Source organism: Candoia aspera, chromosome 2, assembly GCF_035149785.1.
Source record: "Candoia aspera isolate rCanAsp1 chromosome 2, rCanAsp1.hap2, whole genome shotgun sequence".
Lineage (NCBI taxonomy): Eukaryota > Metazoa > Chordata > Lepidosauria > Squamata > Boidae > Candoia > Candoia aspera.
Window position 1 is genome coordinate 237,483,758 of NC_086154.1, and position 19,122 is coordinate 237,502,879.

General features: G+C 34.8%; 1 protein-coding gene across 1 annotated transcript in view; it reads left to right on the plus strand.

The window, feature by feature from the left end:
- Positions 1-19,122, plus strand: part of ADAMTS6 (ADAM metallopeptidase with thrombospondin type 1 motif 6) — a 154,430-nt gene that overhangs the window by 46,204 nt on the left and 89,104 nt on the right. The window contains exons 5-8 of the mRNA XM_063295602.1: positions 370-587; positions 3,556-3,639; positions 4,049-4,194; positions 18,107-18,150. Coding sequence (XP_063151672.1) covers positions 370-587; positions 3,556-3,639; positions 4,049-4,194; positions 18,107-18,150 — 492 coding nt within the window. The remainder of the gene's footprint in view (positions 1-369; positions 588-3,555; positions 3,640-4,048; positions 4,195-18,106; positions 18,151-19,122) is intronic.

Below are 19,122 nucleotides of genomic sequence, written 5' to 3' on the forward strand. Positions count from 1 at the left end.
AATTTGGGTTTCCAAATATAAATGTTTAATTGTGCAATTCTATATTTCTATGTGAATATTCATCACATTATTGAATAATAAGTAAGCATTTATATTCATGTTTCTCCTTTTATTGAAGCATTATTTATACTACATTTGAGAATACTTAACTGCAAATATAGCTTTTTAAACCAAATCAGTTTATCTAGTGTTTTTTAATTAAAAAATTTCCAGAACAGTATAATTTGTGTTTATAGATGGTTTAATTCTTCCTTGCACTAAAGAAAATATTAATTCGTTGAAGAAACTGGAACAAAATAATTTAAAATAATACATAATGTAAATATTAATAGAGCACTCAGTGATGTCACTAATTATTTTGATTCCTAGAAGAACCCACAGGAAGTGGTAATCCTTGGTGTTTGAACGATACTGTTGCTTTTCCAACTCTTCTACCAATTAATCAGGCATTAAACAATCACCATCGATTGAAGAGATCAATAAGCACTGAACGTTTTGTGGAGACGCTGGTAGTAGCCGACAAAATGATGGTGGGATACCATGGGCGCAAAGATATAGAACATTATATTTTGAGTGTTATGAATATTGTAAGTTTTATCCCTCTATGTAACTTATTTTAACATTGCAGGCTGTAATTTGTTAGATTTAAAATATAAGGATATGTTAGTAAAGGCATTATTTTCAGGTGCTTCTTTCTGAGAATGTATCCCAGTTATCAGTTAGGTATATTATTTATTTCTCTGGAAAAATATCTCGTGAAGTATGAACCAATGTTGTGTTAACAATGCCCCAAAAGCATTATTTTAGATGCAACAATTACAGGTACCTCTTATCAAGTAAAACCACTTTTAGGCATGTACTCAAGTTAGTTATTTAAAAAGCAAGTTGTGTGGTAGTTCAGTTTCAGTTTACTTCAGTACTGTATTCCTTTTTCTGTGCTGGCTCAGATAGCTTTTAACTCTAATGTGTAAAGGCTGAAAAAGAGTTCCTAAGCCTTACATGTAATTAAGAACTAATTTGTGTTTAGAACATGTTGACTGCATGTGATAAGAGATCAATGTAATATTGTCAACAAAGCAAATGCGAGAAAGCAGTTTAGTCACAGCATTTTGCATTAGTTGCTTTTCTCAAGGGCAGCAAGACGTAGAGCACCTTACATTAATCTAGGGTTTCTCAACCAGGGCTCCGTGGAACCCCAGGGTTCCACGAGAGGTCACTAGGGGTTCCCTGGGACATCACGATTTATTTTAAAAATTATTTCAAATCTGGGCAACTTCACATTAAAGAGGTAAGTTTCATTCTTTAGTTTTAGTTTAAGAACACTGTTAATGCGTATATACAGGCCTACACATGAAACAAATGTAATAATTTTGTAACTTCTGGCCTATGTTTTAGCCTGAATGCTCAGGGGTTCCCTGGGGCCTGAAAAATATTTCAAGGGTTCCTCCAGGGTCAAAAAGTTGAGAAAGGCTGTATTAATCTATATGGGAGGTAATTGAAACAAAGTTTATTGTAGTCAAATCTGCTTTTTCTTGGAAAAGTGAAATGGCACACTGTTTGAAAACAGAAAAAAGAGTTCTTGGCAGCAGCACCAGATTCTTCAAGGAACATCTCAAAACTATGAATCTGTCACTTCGGAGGGAGTGCAATCTTTTCTAGAATGGGACGGATCCTCAGTCCCTTATTAACTTTATTCACTACTAGTACCTTAGTCTTATTAGATTGAGCCTCAGTTTGAGACCCAATTCATCCAGCGTCCAGACAACAAGACACAGACTTGTTCCACAGGCTGCTTGGCATCAATTAACAGAGATGCAGGACAGCATTATCAGCTTATGATGAATCCAATCCCAAGCTCCAGATGGCTTGTCCCAATGGTAGATGTAAATGTTATCAAGCATGTGAATAAAACAGCAGCTTACTATGACTTGAATTATTATAAAACAGCACAACCTAATCTCATACTACTCAAACACACCTAAAAGATAACCTGGGGGTGGGGAGGAAGAGAACCAAAAGATTTTGTTTAGAGTTTTTATTGGTCTATACATTCATAAAGAAATAAACAAACAACATCTTCCACATATACAAATTCATCAGAAATAAAAACTAGCATTTCAGTGAGAAGAAATGAACCAAGGCCATAGCCTACAATAGATTGCGTAGGCAGAAAACATGATCTTGACAGTGTGTGGCCTAACCATAACTCATATCCAGGAACATAGAATATATGGTAGCTCTGCACACTTAGAAAATAATTAATAAGAAATGTGTTGCGCTTTCCACTGGCAGAGTACTACTCTGGCATTTGTTAATGAGCTCAACTTTTTTCAGGCTTGGATGTAATCCTGAAAAAAAGGTGCTGATGCTTTAACAGTTGCCTTAACTTTAATGAGTGGATTTCTTAAAATAGCAGCATCATTTTTTTCATTCTTATGCAGAAGCCTGAAAAATGTAGGTAACAAAAAGGTAACAGATAAATGTGCTCCCTCAACGTCTGAAACACTTCTTTTGGAACGATTTTTGAAGACTTCCTGGCCTAATAACATAGACATACATACCATTACAATCACAGGCATTTGGCCAACCCTGAGTAACAGCCTTATAAAACATTATTCTTATTTTATTTTATTTTATTTTAATTTATTTTAATTAATTAATTAATTGATTAATTTTCTATCCCGCCTTTGTTATTTTTATAAACAACATCAAACTCCAGGGAATTGTTGGTAATACTGTTAATAATGTGTCTCAGATAAATAATGTGGTAGAAAAAATAGCTATATCATATATAATGTGCATCTATATCTAAATACTAAATCATCCCAACATTGGAAGAAAAACACGATTCTGATGACATCTGACTGGAAACTTAAACTTGGAGAATATGCAGCAATGGCAAAATTAACAGCGTATATTCACAACAGAAGTTTAACTAACTTCAAGCACGTATGGTTCCCATATGTGTATATTATGCAACAAGGCAAATATAAACGCTTACAGTATAACTATAGGGGGCCTAAATGTTTATAAATACTGCAAATTGGTTGAAGTATTTCTACTTTTTTTAACAGCTTTTTTATTTGTTTACTTTTTTCTTTTTTCTTTTCTTTTTCTTTTTTAATATGCATCAACAAGAAGTGACAAAACGGTGGAGACCGTAATATTACATATTAAGCTTGAGACAGAAATCTTTATTATATAGCAAAATAATTTAAACCACTTTGCAGTTGTTTATCAGTGTTACACTCAGCAATTTAAGCAACCTTATGTTTATTAACATTAACATTTCAGAAACCATAATTAATATTAACATAAACTTTTTTCCTTAACTTTAAAGATTTAAGTTACCTAAATCTCATAGTGTACATAACCTACAGTTAATACTGTATAAATACCACTATGCCCAAATAATATAATGTATTACTTGCTCCTTATAATACAATTAAAAATATTTAAATAAAAACTAAATCATATCATACATGAAACATATCTCAAAACTATCAGGGTTTTATTTGTCTGACTTTATGTCTTTTCTTATTTTCTGGAGGTCAGGTTGCCAAACTTTACCGTGATTCCAGCCTAGGAAACGTTGTGAATATTATAGTGACTCGTTTAATTGTCCTCACAGAAGATCAGGTAAACAAGTTCAGATGTCTAAAATATAAGTAATGCAAATTAAATGTAATAAAATATGCCTAAATATTGTTTGAAAAAAGCATTTAATGATAAATGATAAAGACTCATCTGCAAACATTTATTATCTTACATTTAAAGAGATTAGGAAAGTATTATTTAAAATAATTTTGGGGATGAATGTATAATTCTTACTTTTGGCAAAACCATTTTGAAGTTTGAAATTAAATCTTTAAGATGCATGCACAAAACATGCTGTAGGTAAGATTTAACAGAGATAAAAATTGGCAAGAAGAAATTATTCCTAGAAATCACTGCTTCTAATTACAGATCAGATTTACATTTCAGAAGTCTTAACCGCTGACCCTAGTAACTTGTTTGGAACATTTCTGGTATGCATGTTGTATTGCAGCCAAACTTGGAGATAAATCACCATGCAGACAAGTCCCTTGATAGCTTCTGTAAGTGGCAGAAATCCATTCTCTCTCACCAAAGTGATGGAAACACCATTCCAGAAAATGGAATTGCCCACCATGATAATGCGGTCCTTATTACTAGGTATGGTTCACTGAATTTTATTTCTCTTTTCTGTTTCTCTTTGTTTGTGTCTTTTTAAAAAACACTAAAGTTTAAGTATTTGTAGTAATCATATCAAGATGAAAATCTTGCTTATGTTGACATTGTAATACAACATTCAGTAATAGATTTCTGTCAGTAACAGAAAAGGTATAAGGTTTATATGAAGTGAAATAATATAATTGTATGTTTAATGCTTTTAAAATTGACTTTCAAACTAAGGTTGAAGAAATATTACTTATCATATTATTATCATCTCTAAAGTATAAACCCATTAATATTGAATAAACTGTTAGTTGGTGTAGACTAATGATACCTCCGTGATAACCCAGTTCTCTGTGTAGGACAGACAGTACTATGCTGGCTCAAAGTAAACCTAGCTTGCACATTTATTTATTTATCAAATTTGTCACTGCCCATCTCCTCCAACCTTTCTTTCTTTCTATTTAAAAAATTCTCTGAATTGTTGTAGGAACTTCATAAATAGAAGAAGCATTAATGACATTTTTAACAACACTGTTACAACTGCATTTGTAATATTGTTTGTGATTCTGGCTTAGTAAAGGTAAAGGTTTCCCTTGACGTAAAGTCCAGTCGTGTCCGACTCTAGGGGGCGGTGCTCATCTCCGTTTCTAAGCCTTAGAGCCGGCGTTGTCCGTAGACACTTTCTGGGTCATGTGGCCAGCATGACGACACGGAACGCCGTTACCTTCCCGCCGAAGCGGTACCTATTGATCTACTCACATTTGCATGTTTTCGAACTGCTAGGTGAGCAGGAGCTGGGACTAGCAACGGGAGCTCACCCCGCCGCGCAGTTTCGAACCGCCGACCTTCCGATCGGCAGCTCAGCGGTTTAACCCGCAGCGCCACTGCGTCCCTTGATTCTGGCTTACTCACCTTAAAAAGGATATTGTAGAGCTAGAGGAATGATACAAAGATATTTAAGATGACCAAGATTTTTCATGAGTGAAAAAGCTGAAGTATTTTAGACTTATTATCTTAGAAAAAAATATAGAGCAGGACCTAATTAGGTCTGTGCGCATGGAGTACTGAAAGATGTGCATTCTTCTGGCTTTTTCGTGATATTAGTTTTTGGAATTACCTGATAGATATATCTATCAATCTAACAAGTTTTAGATCATGGGAGATATCAATGGAAGACAGCTTTTGCTTTTATACGGCTTATGGCTGATTGCTGAGGGAAACAGGACCTTGGTCTTCCTTCAGTTCTTGAATGTAAAGATAACTTTTTAATTTACTTATCATGTTTTCAGAGGTCAGGCACACATAAATAGGAATTGTACTATACTGACTATTATATTACCTTAAAATAGAATTTCCCAAACTTTGGGATCCTTCAACTTCCTAAAATGTTAACTGGGTGTATGTGGTGCTTCTCAAGAATGAAACTAGTTTATCTAGGGTAGAGTTGGACATGAAATGAAAATATCACTTACTAAAAGAATAACTTCCATCATTTTAGTCCTATTTTTATCAGCACTAATAGTGTATTGGTCTTTGGATACAAATCCCAAACCCCAGTAACACATAACATTTTGGCCTCAGCCCAACCTACCTCAAAGGATTGGTTTTGTGAGGAACATAGGAGAGAATGCTAAGTGTGTCACCTTGAGCTCCTGAATGAAAGGTGGAGTAGGAAATATGGAAGGAGGGAGGTCTAGCACAAGATAACATTTCAACATTCTGCACAAGGTAATAGGAATCTTGGCAGAAAAAAATCTTTATTTTAAATTTATTGAAATAAATGTAATTTATTAAATTTAAAATATGTGTAATTAAATTATTTGAAACTTTAAAAAATGTTTTGATTCCTGCACTGTCATACAAGCTCACATGATGACCTTTCGTACCTGAAAAGATTGTAGAAGCTGTTTGAGTAGTGAAGCTTTCCAGCTGAGCTAAGATAATGTGTAGCTTATTTTATTTCAAGGATCTAGCATTTTCTAGCCATGTCCATGGTTCCCCTGATACGAAATAACAAGAAGCACGTTGTACTCATGTTCATAATCTCATTTTACTGTTTGAGGGAAATGATATTTTTTGTCATAATAAAAGTGACTAGATAAATTTGAATTATGAATTAAATAATTACAAGATTTACTAATATTACTAGATTTTTTTAAAACTAGCATAAGAAATATGTAATTGTATCTGTTGTTAAAAAATGAAAGTGTAACCAATTAACCTGAACTGTTCTTAAGTGTGTGATATATATGTGACTATGAAGGAAATTATAATTGTTAATGAAGATAAATAGGGTTGGCACAGTCCAGAATGAGTTTTGAGTTAATGCACACCTCTCCTCAAGTGCTTGCTAGTAGAATAAAGGTAGCCTCAATTTATCTTGAGGGTCTCCTCATAGGCCTCAAATTCTGCCACAGTATATCACTCCCCAAGGGAAAAAAATTCACCTTGGAGTAGGTAATAGGGATCACATAGCAAGGAATGTAGGAGGTTAGTCTGTAGTGGCAAAAAATCAGGAGCTGCTGCTCATGCAAGTTTATGCCTTTTAATAAAATATGTTGGTTGGAAAAGGTGATATCAGTTAATGGAGGACTTTCTTGAAAAGTGTACCTGACTATGATCAGTAAAAATGCTGATAGTGGGCTACTTAGCTTAAGAATTGTTGACTATTCCAGAGCTCACAACTAGTAAGAACTGGTTCAGCTTGCATGGGGTTTAGCTTTTTCTGTTATTACAAAAGCCTTTGTTCAAAAACAGTCAAATATCTGGAAACAGTGTTTGTATTCTTTCCACCTCTTCAACCAGCTACCTTGAAAATTTCCAAGTGGGTTGTTGCCATGACCTTGCTTTTCCTCACAAACCTTTGAACTATACTCTGAGGGCATTGTTAGATTCCTTTCTACAAAATAGTTTCATTTTGTCTGTGCTAATTGATAGGTCTAATGTTCATTTTTCAAGTATTCTTCTGCAGCTTACTTTTACTTTTAGGGTCTCTATCTTCATTTATAACATTTGTAATAACATCCTTACTAATATTTTGTATTAAGTCATATTGTGATATGAGAGGAATCCATATGCTTATGATTGAAGAAAATATATTTAGACTAGTCATTAGTGTCAATATTCAGTGTGTTGGATATATGATAGAGATCCTCAGGGATATTTATATTCCAAGGATCTTCCTTCTTCTTTTCAGGTATCTCAATGTCAGAGCTTCTATTATTGGGAAAACTGGCTTTGGAGGCTGGCAGTTAGAAGGGGAAACGTTGGCATCAATTTTTCTTAAACCATGTCTCCCATCTCAGAAAAAAAAAAATTCTGATGCTTTTTAAGAGTACTTAATAAACTTAATAATTCTAGGCAAGTTTCCTGGGGATAAATTCTATTAAAATCAGTAAGACTAATTTTTGAATATAGATATTTAGACAAGTACTATAAAAATGCTTTTGTTGATTATTTAAAAATGCAATACTAGTATCAGGTAAACCACCCGGGAGAGGGAATTTTATAATAGGTAGATTTTGCTATGCTTGTTGAAGCTAAGATGAATATATTGTACTTAATATATTTAATTTTGAGGTTTCTTATACTTAAGAAAGATTGAAAACATACCTGGATTATAAAATTATTTATGAACATATAAATTGGAGGATTAAGCATGATATTGTTTTAATAGGAGTCTTGCAATATGTGTGTAAAGAATGAGAAATACTATGTTGAAGGAGAGATTTACAAACTACAGCAGTGATAAAATTAATAGCATTTTTTTGTGTGTCCTTATATTAAAACAATTATTACTGTAATGAATTTTATTAGGGCAGTCCTTGTTCGCAAATGTATTCAAATGTATTCAGATATATGTTCCCAGTGCCAGTCTAACATCTTAACCTCTAAAAAATACTGGCTTTTAATATGGGAATATTGGGTTCTTTTGCAAGATGTAATGGGATGTGAGAATGACCTTGGGAGACAGGAGGAAGAGCTGCAGCCTAGACAATGGTTTGATAAATGAAATATGAGTCCAAAGGAGGCATGGCGCTGAAGAAAGTCTGGAGAATAAAAATAAAGGAGAGGAGAAATGCTTTTAGACTTGCAAGATTCTGTTATGGTTACCTTACATTAAAGTTAGTGTTAGTACTCATGGTTTGTGCTTCTTTTCTGGGGTCAACCCCGAAGGGCTGATACAAGGCTGGGGTGCACAGGTGATAAATTATACAGTGTAATTAAACAAAAGGAAAATTTAAGTAAAGGTCATAGACAAGGTAAACCCAAACATTCAAGTGTTACTTTACTGCAAAATATCTCAGTATTCCTACACTGCTCCATTATCCTCTAATATGTCCAAGTCTCAATATACTTGTGAATAAGTACTCATAGAAGTGAACAAAATTAAATGTTAATAATAAAATTATATAACAGTATATAAATATATATGGAGGACTTTTTTGTTTACTATATAAGAGAGGTATTTTTGTGGACTTCTTTTCTTTTGAATATAACCACACACACACACACACAGACACAATTAAAAGAAAAAAATCTTCAGTTTCCTAATCTAAGAACTGGGTATTCAGACTGGGCCATTGGCTCAAACTTTAACATTATATGAATAAAATTGCACAAGCCTTGAGCTGACATGCTTCTCCACTCAGCTGGCACAGTTGCAAGGTGGAGATTAAAAACATCTGGTTCCTATTGAACAGTAACTACAGTTTATCATTACATTTTAAAAGAAAAATAATGGTTGGTGTAAACTTTGTTTTAATAAGTAAGAGCTTATATCATAGTTTGATTATACTTTTTTCAACAAATCATAGTTTAAATTAACTAGAGACATAAAGATAATTCAAGGTAATGTTATATAGAAAGCAAATGCTTCCTATCTCCTTTCTGCTGCACTTTAAGGGAAGGGAAGGTGAAGAGTGTTGTTTTGCAATTTAGGAAATAAACAGTTATCTTCTATGTTTATATTCAAGCATGTGGACTCCGTAACTGTACATTTAAACTTTTTCATTGTTGTGAAAATTCATTATTCATTTTATTTATGTTGTTCAGGAATTCAAGGAGGTGGGATATATTCACATTCAACAGAACACTTTGATGGTATTACAATTACAGTACAAGGTTTTCCATGCTTTATTTAGTAAAACATAGGTACTTTCTTTCCCTGTCTTCAGCAGAAAGCAAGACCAAAAAACAGGTTTTTTTTCTCTTGCTGTTTCTCTTGGACTTGGGAGTATATGGCCAGTTAAATCATAAAGCCATCAAGCATTTTATTGCCCACAGTTTTTCCACAATAATATAGAGAGAGGCAAAATAATTTCTACTGTTATCACAATGACAGTGACAAGTCAGGTGAACTGGTCCCTTCCAATCCACAACTTTCCAAGAATCTCTGCCCGGGAGCATATTAAATGACCACATTAAAAACAATTATATTCAAAAATGTAAATTAAATATCATTAATTACTAGTCTCTTTAATAAAGAAAAAAGGAAATGATCTTTTCCACATAATCTTTTAGCTGTCAAGCACATTCCCTGTACAATTTAATATAGGGAATATGCTTGACAGCTAAAAGATTATGTGGAAAAGGTCATTTCCTTTTTGTCAAAAATATCATGGCATTCAAAAAGGTTCTCCAGAGAGCTGGTGTCCAAAGTATAATAATTTTAGCCTGGTCATTTCCGTTTTGTGGACACTTACAGTACATGGTAGCAAAAACAGATTCTTATAAAAGAGTATCATGATTTGATTGATTTGAATAAGTCTACTATAGTAGAGTAGCTGGATGGTTATTGGGTAATATGGTTCTGTTTTCACACGATAAAACTTTATTACAGCCAGAAGCCAGCAAAACAAACAAACAAAATGATCAAATATACAGAGAAATACAAAAAACAAGGACAGTGAAGGGATCAGATGAAGACATATTTGCTGACATCAACATGTAAATGTCACAACATACATTACGCCCTGTTGTCAGACTGCAAAAAAGAGACAGAAAGCTCTTGCTAGAGACTGAAATTGGTATCTTGTTTAGCAATTTTGAAATTAAGATCAAACCTATGTCAATGCAGGTCTTCAGGTTGCTAACCAGTGCAAAATGAAAAGGATCTTCAATTTCAGATACCCTGCCCAATTGTGATATAGATAATTGCATAACGGAAATAAAAATTTCTTTGAAATGTGAAAAAGAAAGAAAAGTACAGAAGAAAAATATTTTAATACTTACGGGAAGATGGAACTAACTCCAAATCTTGGAAAGTTACGATAGTAATCACCTCTCATTCTTGACACATTTATTTCTAAATGAAATAAGGCATACCCTGAAATGATTGGAAATAAACATACTTTTCAACAACTGGACATACTACTTAAAGACAAAATCCACCAGGCACTTAGGGAATCATTCATTGTTTTTTTAATCTTCCGCAATTTGGTGTTACAGTATTTAGATATTTTTCCAGGTATCAGCTTAAGAGTTATTCCACATGGTTACTTCCATGCAACATCAATAAATCGAATTCATACATATACCTTTTCACAAATTTATATCTGATATAATGGCATCCCACATATGTAACCCTCACATGCCTAATACGACTTTGCAGCAGAAAACTGTAGATCCTTTTTCATTGTAACATTGTAAACAGTCAAACTGATTATGTGCCATCAAGTTGATATCAACTTTTAGCAACCACAAAAATTTGTTCCATGACAATCTGTCCCTAAACTGGTCTTTCAGGTCTTCCAACAGTGTAATCATTGGCACTGCAACTGAGTCCATCCACCTTGCTGTTGGTCTTCCTCTTCTTTTTCCTTCCATCTTTCCCAGCATCAAAAGGTTCTCCAGAGAGCTGGTGTCATGCGCTGCCTGCCTCTGAATAATACTCAGACACTGGTTCGTGGATCAGGCTCTGATTTATTCACAGCGCAGTTACAGCGTCGGAAGAAAAAAGCTGAGAGTGACAGGAGCGCGCCGGTGCGGGGTTTAAATACCCCGCGCCGGTCAGCGCCCCCTCACTCGCGGTCACGTCACCCCCCTTTGTCCAATACGTTGCCCTGCCGGTGGGTGAGGGGTTGTGAGGCCCCGCTGGCGTTCCGGGATCGCCCATCATCAGGTTTTCTATTCCTCTGGTGATTGCTGTCAGCTGGGCGATCTCCGTTGTATTGGCGCTGATGGCTTGGGTGTGCTTCGTGATCCGTTTAGTTATTGTTTGTTGGCCGTTAGTCGTTGTGGGTTGATGGCTACTTATCTTGAGCCCCTTCACCTTTTTCCTTGCTATTGTCATGTGTGCCATTGCGCTGATGACTTCAGCTCAACGGCACTCATGACAGCTGGTGTCCAAAGTATAATAATTTTAGCCTGGTCATTTGTGCCTCGAGTGAAAATGCTGTGTTGATTTGTTTGATGATCCATTGGTTTGCTTTCTTGTCTGTCCATGGTATTCTCAGGAGTCCTCTCCAACACCATGTTTCTAAAGTGCAAATAGTCTTCCTATTCTTCTTCAAAGTTCAACTTTTGTTTCCATAGAATGTCACAGGAAATACCATTCCTTGCACTATTCTGATTGTAAATATATATCATGACATCTTAATATCTTTTCCAAGGCCTTCATTATCAGTTCTAAGGCTGGTTGTTGTACCTGTTGTCATCAGTTCGTTCTTTATATTTAATTTTAGTCCCATTTGTTCACTGTGCTCCTTGGGAAGTCTCTTTTTCCATGGAGGGCTCTAATCTTTGTTGGATGATCCTAACCATTATTTTCCTAGCCTGTGAGATTAAGGATATTGTACAATAGTTTGCATACTCAAAGGTCTCCTTTTTTTTAGTACTGGAATGTAGATTGATTTCTTCCAATTTGTTGGCCACAGTGTCATTCTCCAGATTGCTCACTTAGCTTGATTAAAATCTTTACTGATTCTTCTTCTGATGCTTGCCAGATTTCTGTAGGCATTTCATCAGTTCCTATAACTCTGCAACTTGGTAATAACTGGAGTGCTGATCTAACTTCATCTTCTAGTACTAGAGGTTCCTGTAAGAAATATCTTTTAAGGTATCTTGAATGTTGACATCTGTAATGTACAGTATTTTAGTGTACTCCTTCCATTTTTCTTTGATCTTCTTTGAATCAGTTACTATCTGTCCATTTGCATCTTTAGCATACCGAGTTCAGAGTTCAGAGATCTTTTGAAAGACTTTCCTTGTTTTTTTATGTCTGTTTCCATCCTCAGTGTCATTACATATGTTGTAATACTGTTTCTTGTCTCTTTATGACAAGAAAAACCATGGCCTTGGGAATACATACATTTGATAGTAATGTGTCCTAACAACCAGGAAACACACTGAGACAATGAACTGGTCTCTAATATTTATTGCTAGTACTTAACAGGAATCCTAACAAACTGAAGAAGCGTGGGAAAAACCCAGACATATAACCCCCAAGGGTTAAGGCGGTCCCGATCTGTGTCTCTTTGAATGGCTGAACAATTCCTCAGTGCTACGCACGCGCTTGACAGTCTGGATGGGAGCCCCCTGCTCGCCATCCTTACTCATGACATAATGTCTCTATTTGTCATAGTATTTAATACTTTGTCTATATTTGTTATAGTTTTACTCCCATGGAGCAGATGTCTCCACATATAATGCCATAAGCCAGTTTGGTCTAGTGGTTAAGGCTCCAGGCTAGAAACCAGGAGACTGAGAGTTCTAGTCCACCTTAGGCATGAAAGCCAGCTGGGTGACCTTGGGCCAGTCACTCTCTCTCAGCCCAACTCACCTCACAGGGTTGTTGTTGTGGGGAAAATAGGAGTAGGAAGGAGTATTTGGTATGTTCCCTGCCTTGAGTTATTTGTGAAAATAAGAAAAGGTGTGATAAAAAATAACAAAAAAATAAATAATAATTATCAGCGCAAAGCAGATTGTACTTTTACTTGGTTGACTGTTTTTTTCCTTCTTAGGTCAATGCATATGTTTTGCAGCCTTTAAAATCAAAGTATGATGGAATAATAGGGACATGACAATGCAGTTCATTCCAGGATGACTATGCTAAATTTCCTGGCTTTTACATATTTGACATATGTACATATTCCCCGTATATGCACTATTATCTCAGTTTTGAGTGATAAATTCTTAATAGTATGCATGTTTTAACATAGTGCATATAATTTTACTCTTTTTAATGTGAAAGCTGCAAAGTGCAGTCTGCAGAGTACACTGGTAATATTAATAATGAATGGAAGTTTGGACCATCGAAGCTGTGCCAAAAATGCATAGGCCTTTAATCATTGTTATGCTTCAGCTTAAAATAAACACTAGAAGAAGCTGATATAGCAAGATTGAACTATGTTTGGGCTTCATCACATCTGGTGCATCCAGGTTCATCTTCATGAATAATTTCTGGGAATGTGCGAAATAGGTTTAAAGTAAAGATAACACTTTAGGATGATGTCAGAGAAATACAGTGGTATTCAAAATCAGTCAACACTACAGTTATTTTACTGCATTTCTTGCATTTTACTGCAAGGGGAAAAAACAGTTTTGGTTACAGTCTTTAAATCTATACTAAAATGCCATATGTGGTAGCCATATATATTTCATTTATTTATTTATTAAATTTATAGCCATAAAATTATAAAACTTATAGCCATATATATTTCATTTATTTATTTATTTATTTATTAAATCTATATGGCTGCCTATTTATAGCCATACATGACTGATGTGAAACAAAATGTTAGAGTATATAGCAAAAGCCATGCTTTTTAAAGTGCTGCTCCGGTATTTTATTATGGTCTCACGCAGAGACAGAAAGGAAAAACAAACATTTCTATGTCCATCCATCCCCACTCCCCCAGAATAGTTGTATCTCAGTTTAACAACTACCCATTACATCTCATGAACTATATCTTGTAATTCAAGGGCTAAAGATTTTAAAGCTTTCTAGTACTGCTGTAAATATTCACATATTCTGCTGCGATGACAAGACTTAGCAATAAGAAATCATAGTAAATACAGCTTGTTTGAAAATGCAGCAGCTTTAGTGTTTGTAATCAAGATTGTGTATTTTGATTGGTTGGGTATGATTTTGGTGCTGAGAAGCATCTACCAAAATAAATTAAGTAAACATAGGCATACTATGGATGTTTTTGAACACAGAAATATTATAATTTTTAACATGAGAAATCATTTTTTAAACACGAGGAATCATTCTCAGCATTAGCGTAAATTAACTAATCAACACAAGTACATTTTTTGTCCTGAACTAAACCCAAGCTGTTTAAACCCAGTGGCTCATGGAAAAACAGGTTGTACTGATTCTATACATGTGACATTGTAGCAAACCACAGTAACACCAAAATAATGACATACATGCTAGGATGTCATCACATAAATCCTGCCATTATGTATTTGCTTGCTGCTTTTGTGTGAGAGAAGAGAGTGTGAATAGGCATTTTTACCAATGTTTTTACTTTAACTATATCCACTCCACCATATCCATAGCTATATCTGTCAAACAGCCTCCAACAAATTAGTCCTGAGGAATATGCTGCTAAGTAAACAAACCACATACATTGCTACCTATACCTTCATAGAAATAGTGAGACTCAAGACTAAATCCTGATTCCTTCATTTCTCATTTTAGGACTATAAAAGTAGGTGGGGTTTTAATCCAGTCTGAGTGCTACCTACCACACAGTTCATACAATGACAAAGAACCTTATTTTAAAAGAATTAAAATGTTTTAAATTCTTACACCAAAAAATAAGAAACAATTAAGAACTGCTTTTTGCATCTGCCTGGACAAATAGTCATAGTACTGAAGCTTGAAAAGTAGCAAGCAACAGTAACACATTCACTTCAGCATGGACCATAAGCAGTGTAGGAAAATGAAAAATATACTTCTTGGGCAAAGCTAAATCACCCAACAAAGTAACATCCTTTTTGCATTTGCTATTTGAAAACTCAACAGAATAAATAATATGTGTAATGCATATCAATTGCACAGTGCACACAGTTTTACATTTGTAACCTCCTTCAAAAAAAGGAACAGCAGACAGAATATATGAAAAATAAGATGGCTCTCTTTCATCTCTATTTCCTATCTTCCCTCATCTAGTTTTATCCAGTACTGGGAGAGATGTAGATGTAGAAATAAAGATATAGACATGGTGCTTGATAGACTTTAGCCAACCTCCTGTTCATGCAATCCTTGTCCCTCATGCCTTATTAAATCTAGTAAGTTGGGGTGTTCAGCTGGGTCCAGGTGACAATAAATTTCTCCTTACATGTTTGCTTTTGGCACTAAAAATGCCTTAGTCGCACCGCAGGATAATCTTTGTCTGAAAACAATTGAGGAATACATCATCTTGATTTTCCTGGTGCTCTCATTGGCTTTCAATATTACTGACCATGCTATCCTTCTGGAGAAATTATCTGAGCTAGGTATGGATGGAACAACTCTGTAGTGGTTCTGCTCATTCCTGGACAAATGTTGACAGAAGGTGGTACTGGGGGAGTTTCTGCTCAACCCTAAGGTGTTTACAATATGGGGTTCTGCAAGGTTCTTTTATCTCCTCATGTTGCTTAACATTTACATGAAGCTGCTAAGTGAGGTCATTTGGAGATTTGGAGTGAAGTGTCATCAGTGAGCTGATGACACATAGCTCAATCTCTCCTTTCCATCAGATCCAGATGAGGCAATGGAAATACTGAATCAGTACCTGGCCACAGTAATGGACTGGATGATGGCCAACAAACTGTCGTTCTATCAGGACAAGATAGAGGTGCTGTTAGTGGATGATTTATCTACTAAGGTGAGTAGCATTCAAACTTTTTTTTAGAAATGGATACATTTCCCTCTAAAGAATAAAATTTGCAGCTTTGGAGCATTTTAGATTCATCTTTGTCAGTAGAGGCATCAGTGTCCTCTATGATATTAAGCACCTTTTACAAGTTTAGGTTTACAAACCGACCAGTTACAGACCTACCTGGATAAATATAATCTTGTTACAGTAATGCATGCCATGGTTACTTCTCCTTGGGTTCTATGTGGGGCTGTGCTTGAGAAGGTTTGGAAAGTACTGAAGCAGGAGTATTGACTGGAACATGACACTGTGAAGATACTTTTCCAGTCTTCCTTGGCTCTTGGTTTATTTCTGGTCTCAGTTCAAGTTGGCATTTGTCTATAAAGCCTTTCATGGCATGGCATCATAGTCGGGTCTTTTCAGTGGTAGCCTCTTGTTTCTGGACTGCCCTTCCTAGTAGGGAGATGCCTGATACCAATTATATTGGCTTTTGGTACTAGATAAACATGTTTTTATTCTTCTGTGTGTTTTAATCATTTAATATATTGATTTTAAGGATATCCGTCTTTATCAATGTTTTAATTATAAGGGGTGCTGCTTTAGTTTCTCACTTTAATATTATGCATTTTAATTACTGGGTGTTCTATTTGTTTAGAATTTTAATTTGCTTTAAGCTATCCTGAGAAAATTTAGAGTTAAAAGTTTGGTTAAGTTTATTTAAAAATTAAAAAGAAGATTAAAACTGATAAAGAAGATGCTGCAATACTCTAAACAATGTGGAATAAAATATCTTCATATGTTTTCAAGCTGGGAATCTGATAATAATGAAGTTAAGCTCAGAATCTATCAAACTGGGGATGTTTTGTGCACTCCTCCTTATGACTACTTGGGAGGTACAGAAAATAGTTCACAAGCACATAGCAGCCACTCTGAATGTAACAGGTCAGAGTGAGCTGCAGCTGGTTTGGATTCTCAGCTCCCATATAAAAACCTCCTTCAATTGCTCAATATGCTATTTTATTTTATTCCTTGTCATATGTAGTATCCAATGCTCAGTTTCATGTAATTTCTATTCATTTTTATAACAATAAAGAGTGAATGTAAAAAAATCAAACAGTAACTCCTATTTTTCTTTCTTTTCTTTCTGGGGTGGGATACCTGCTTACCAGTCATAATTCTTTGTTTTCTCCTGCAATTTCCACACAAACTCAGAAGTCCACTTTCATATTTACTTGTGTTCATTATCTGGTTCACTAAGTATTAGGTCAAGTACTTTTGCATTTGTAAAGCTATTATCCTGTTAATTTTAAACATATGCTTGCTAACATCTGAACTATATTAATCAAATATAGTTGATGTTAAATATATAGTTAATGTTTGTAACATTTGTTCTATGTATGTTATTTATTAAAGTAAAAAATGCTTTTGTGTTAAAGTATATGTCCACTGCACTCAGAGCATACCAGGACAATTTCCATGATACATGTATGGGATTTCTTTTAAGTTAAAGGAAGTGGGAAAAGAGCTGGTGCCGTAGGAGGTCCGCTAATAGTCTGTTATGCATATATCATAGTAATCAGGAGCCAGTCATTGTCTCTTTAAGGTATTACTTAATATGTCGCTGGTTTTGCTATTTAGATAATACTTACATTAAAAAGTAAGCAAAATGCAAAATATTAAGATAAAACATTACCACTCAGTATTCTAAAATACTCAGGGTACTTAGGAAGGAACTTACTCGTTTAGAATAATGATTGTTAGTTTTTCATGTTGAAATACCAATATTATGCAGACATATGGCTGTAACTTCCTAACCAAATGGTAGGCTGTATTTTAAGGCCAGAAATTACAAAGGTCCACTTTAACCTTTTTTTCCCCTTCCTGGCAGGTCTCTCAGTGGCTTGAGGCCAGAGGCTGTGAGCATAATGTAGCGTGTAGTTTATTCTAGAAGGCAGGGCTGATATTCCAGCTGGCTGCACATAATTACAGTGATTGCAGTCTGACAACTGGAGTTTCACTACAGTAATGTAATAAATATTTAAAAATAGTATTGCCAAGAGGAATCTTTTATAAATATATCTACTTTCCATTCTTTACAGATATGATATCTGCACATATAAAAACAAGCCTTGTGGAACACTGGGTAAGGTTCATAGTGTAAGCTAAATGAGTATTTGTTCCTTAAATGTTTCTATAGATGCAATGGTTTCCCTATATTTATCTGTTTATGTAAGAATAGATTTCAAAATATATTTTATTTTCAAAAGGGAATTTTAAAATTTTTTGAATTTTTATTTTTGAAAGCTGGATCACTTTAAAAATCTAGACCAGTGTGGCCCAACTTCAGCAACTTTAAGATGAGCTGCCTTCAACTCCCAGAATTCCCTACCCAGCATGCTGGCTGGGAAATTCTGGAAGTTGAACTCCACACATCTTAAAGTTGTTGTTATTGAGAAACACTGGTCTAGAAGGTAATCAAAGCAACATTAAGGGAAAGGGGAAGTTTATACTGCTTTCTTCATCAGGAAGATTGCTCTGATAGATTTCACATATACAAAAAGAGCCCACAGGAAAGAAACAGAAATCAAAATGTTCATTATAAAATTGTTATGTCTTAGAAAACATGAACATCTGATGATTACTGCAGTGTCAAGCTTCCCTAGCCTGCTAGCATTCATAAAGTATTTAGATAACTTGCATGCACTTATATTTAAGTCTCTTTCCTCTGCTTTTAAATTAAAATTTGCTACATCTAATTCTAAATTATGACTGAATCATCCTGAAATTTCATTTCTGTTTATTAGATATTCTTGTTTCACTATTAAGTTATCTTAATATCCATGGGAAAGATAAAAGAATCTGTTCCTGGACAGATTTCCCCCCCCCCCTCATTTCCTTGCATGGAAAGTCATGTAAGGAACTATATTCCTCCATAGCTGTTTTGTAGCTTCAGGGAATCATTTGTATTCAGTTGAAGGTCTGCCTAGCACCTGGTAAGATACATGGACCAGGTGCTGTGATCTGATTTTGAACTCTGCCTTCAAACCTTAAAGCATTGGCCAGAGTTGCCTAGGAACTTCTTAAATATGTATGAAAAACCAATTCTTTCTGGGGC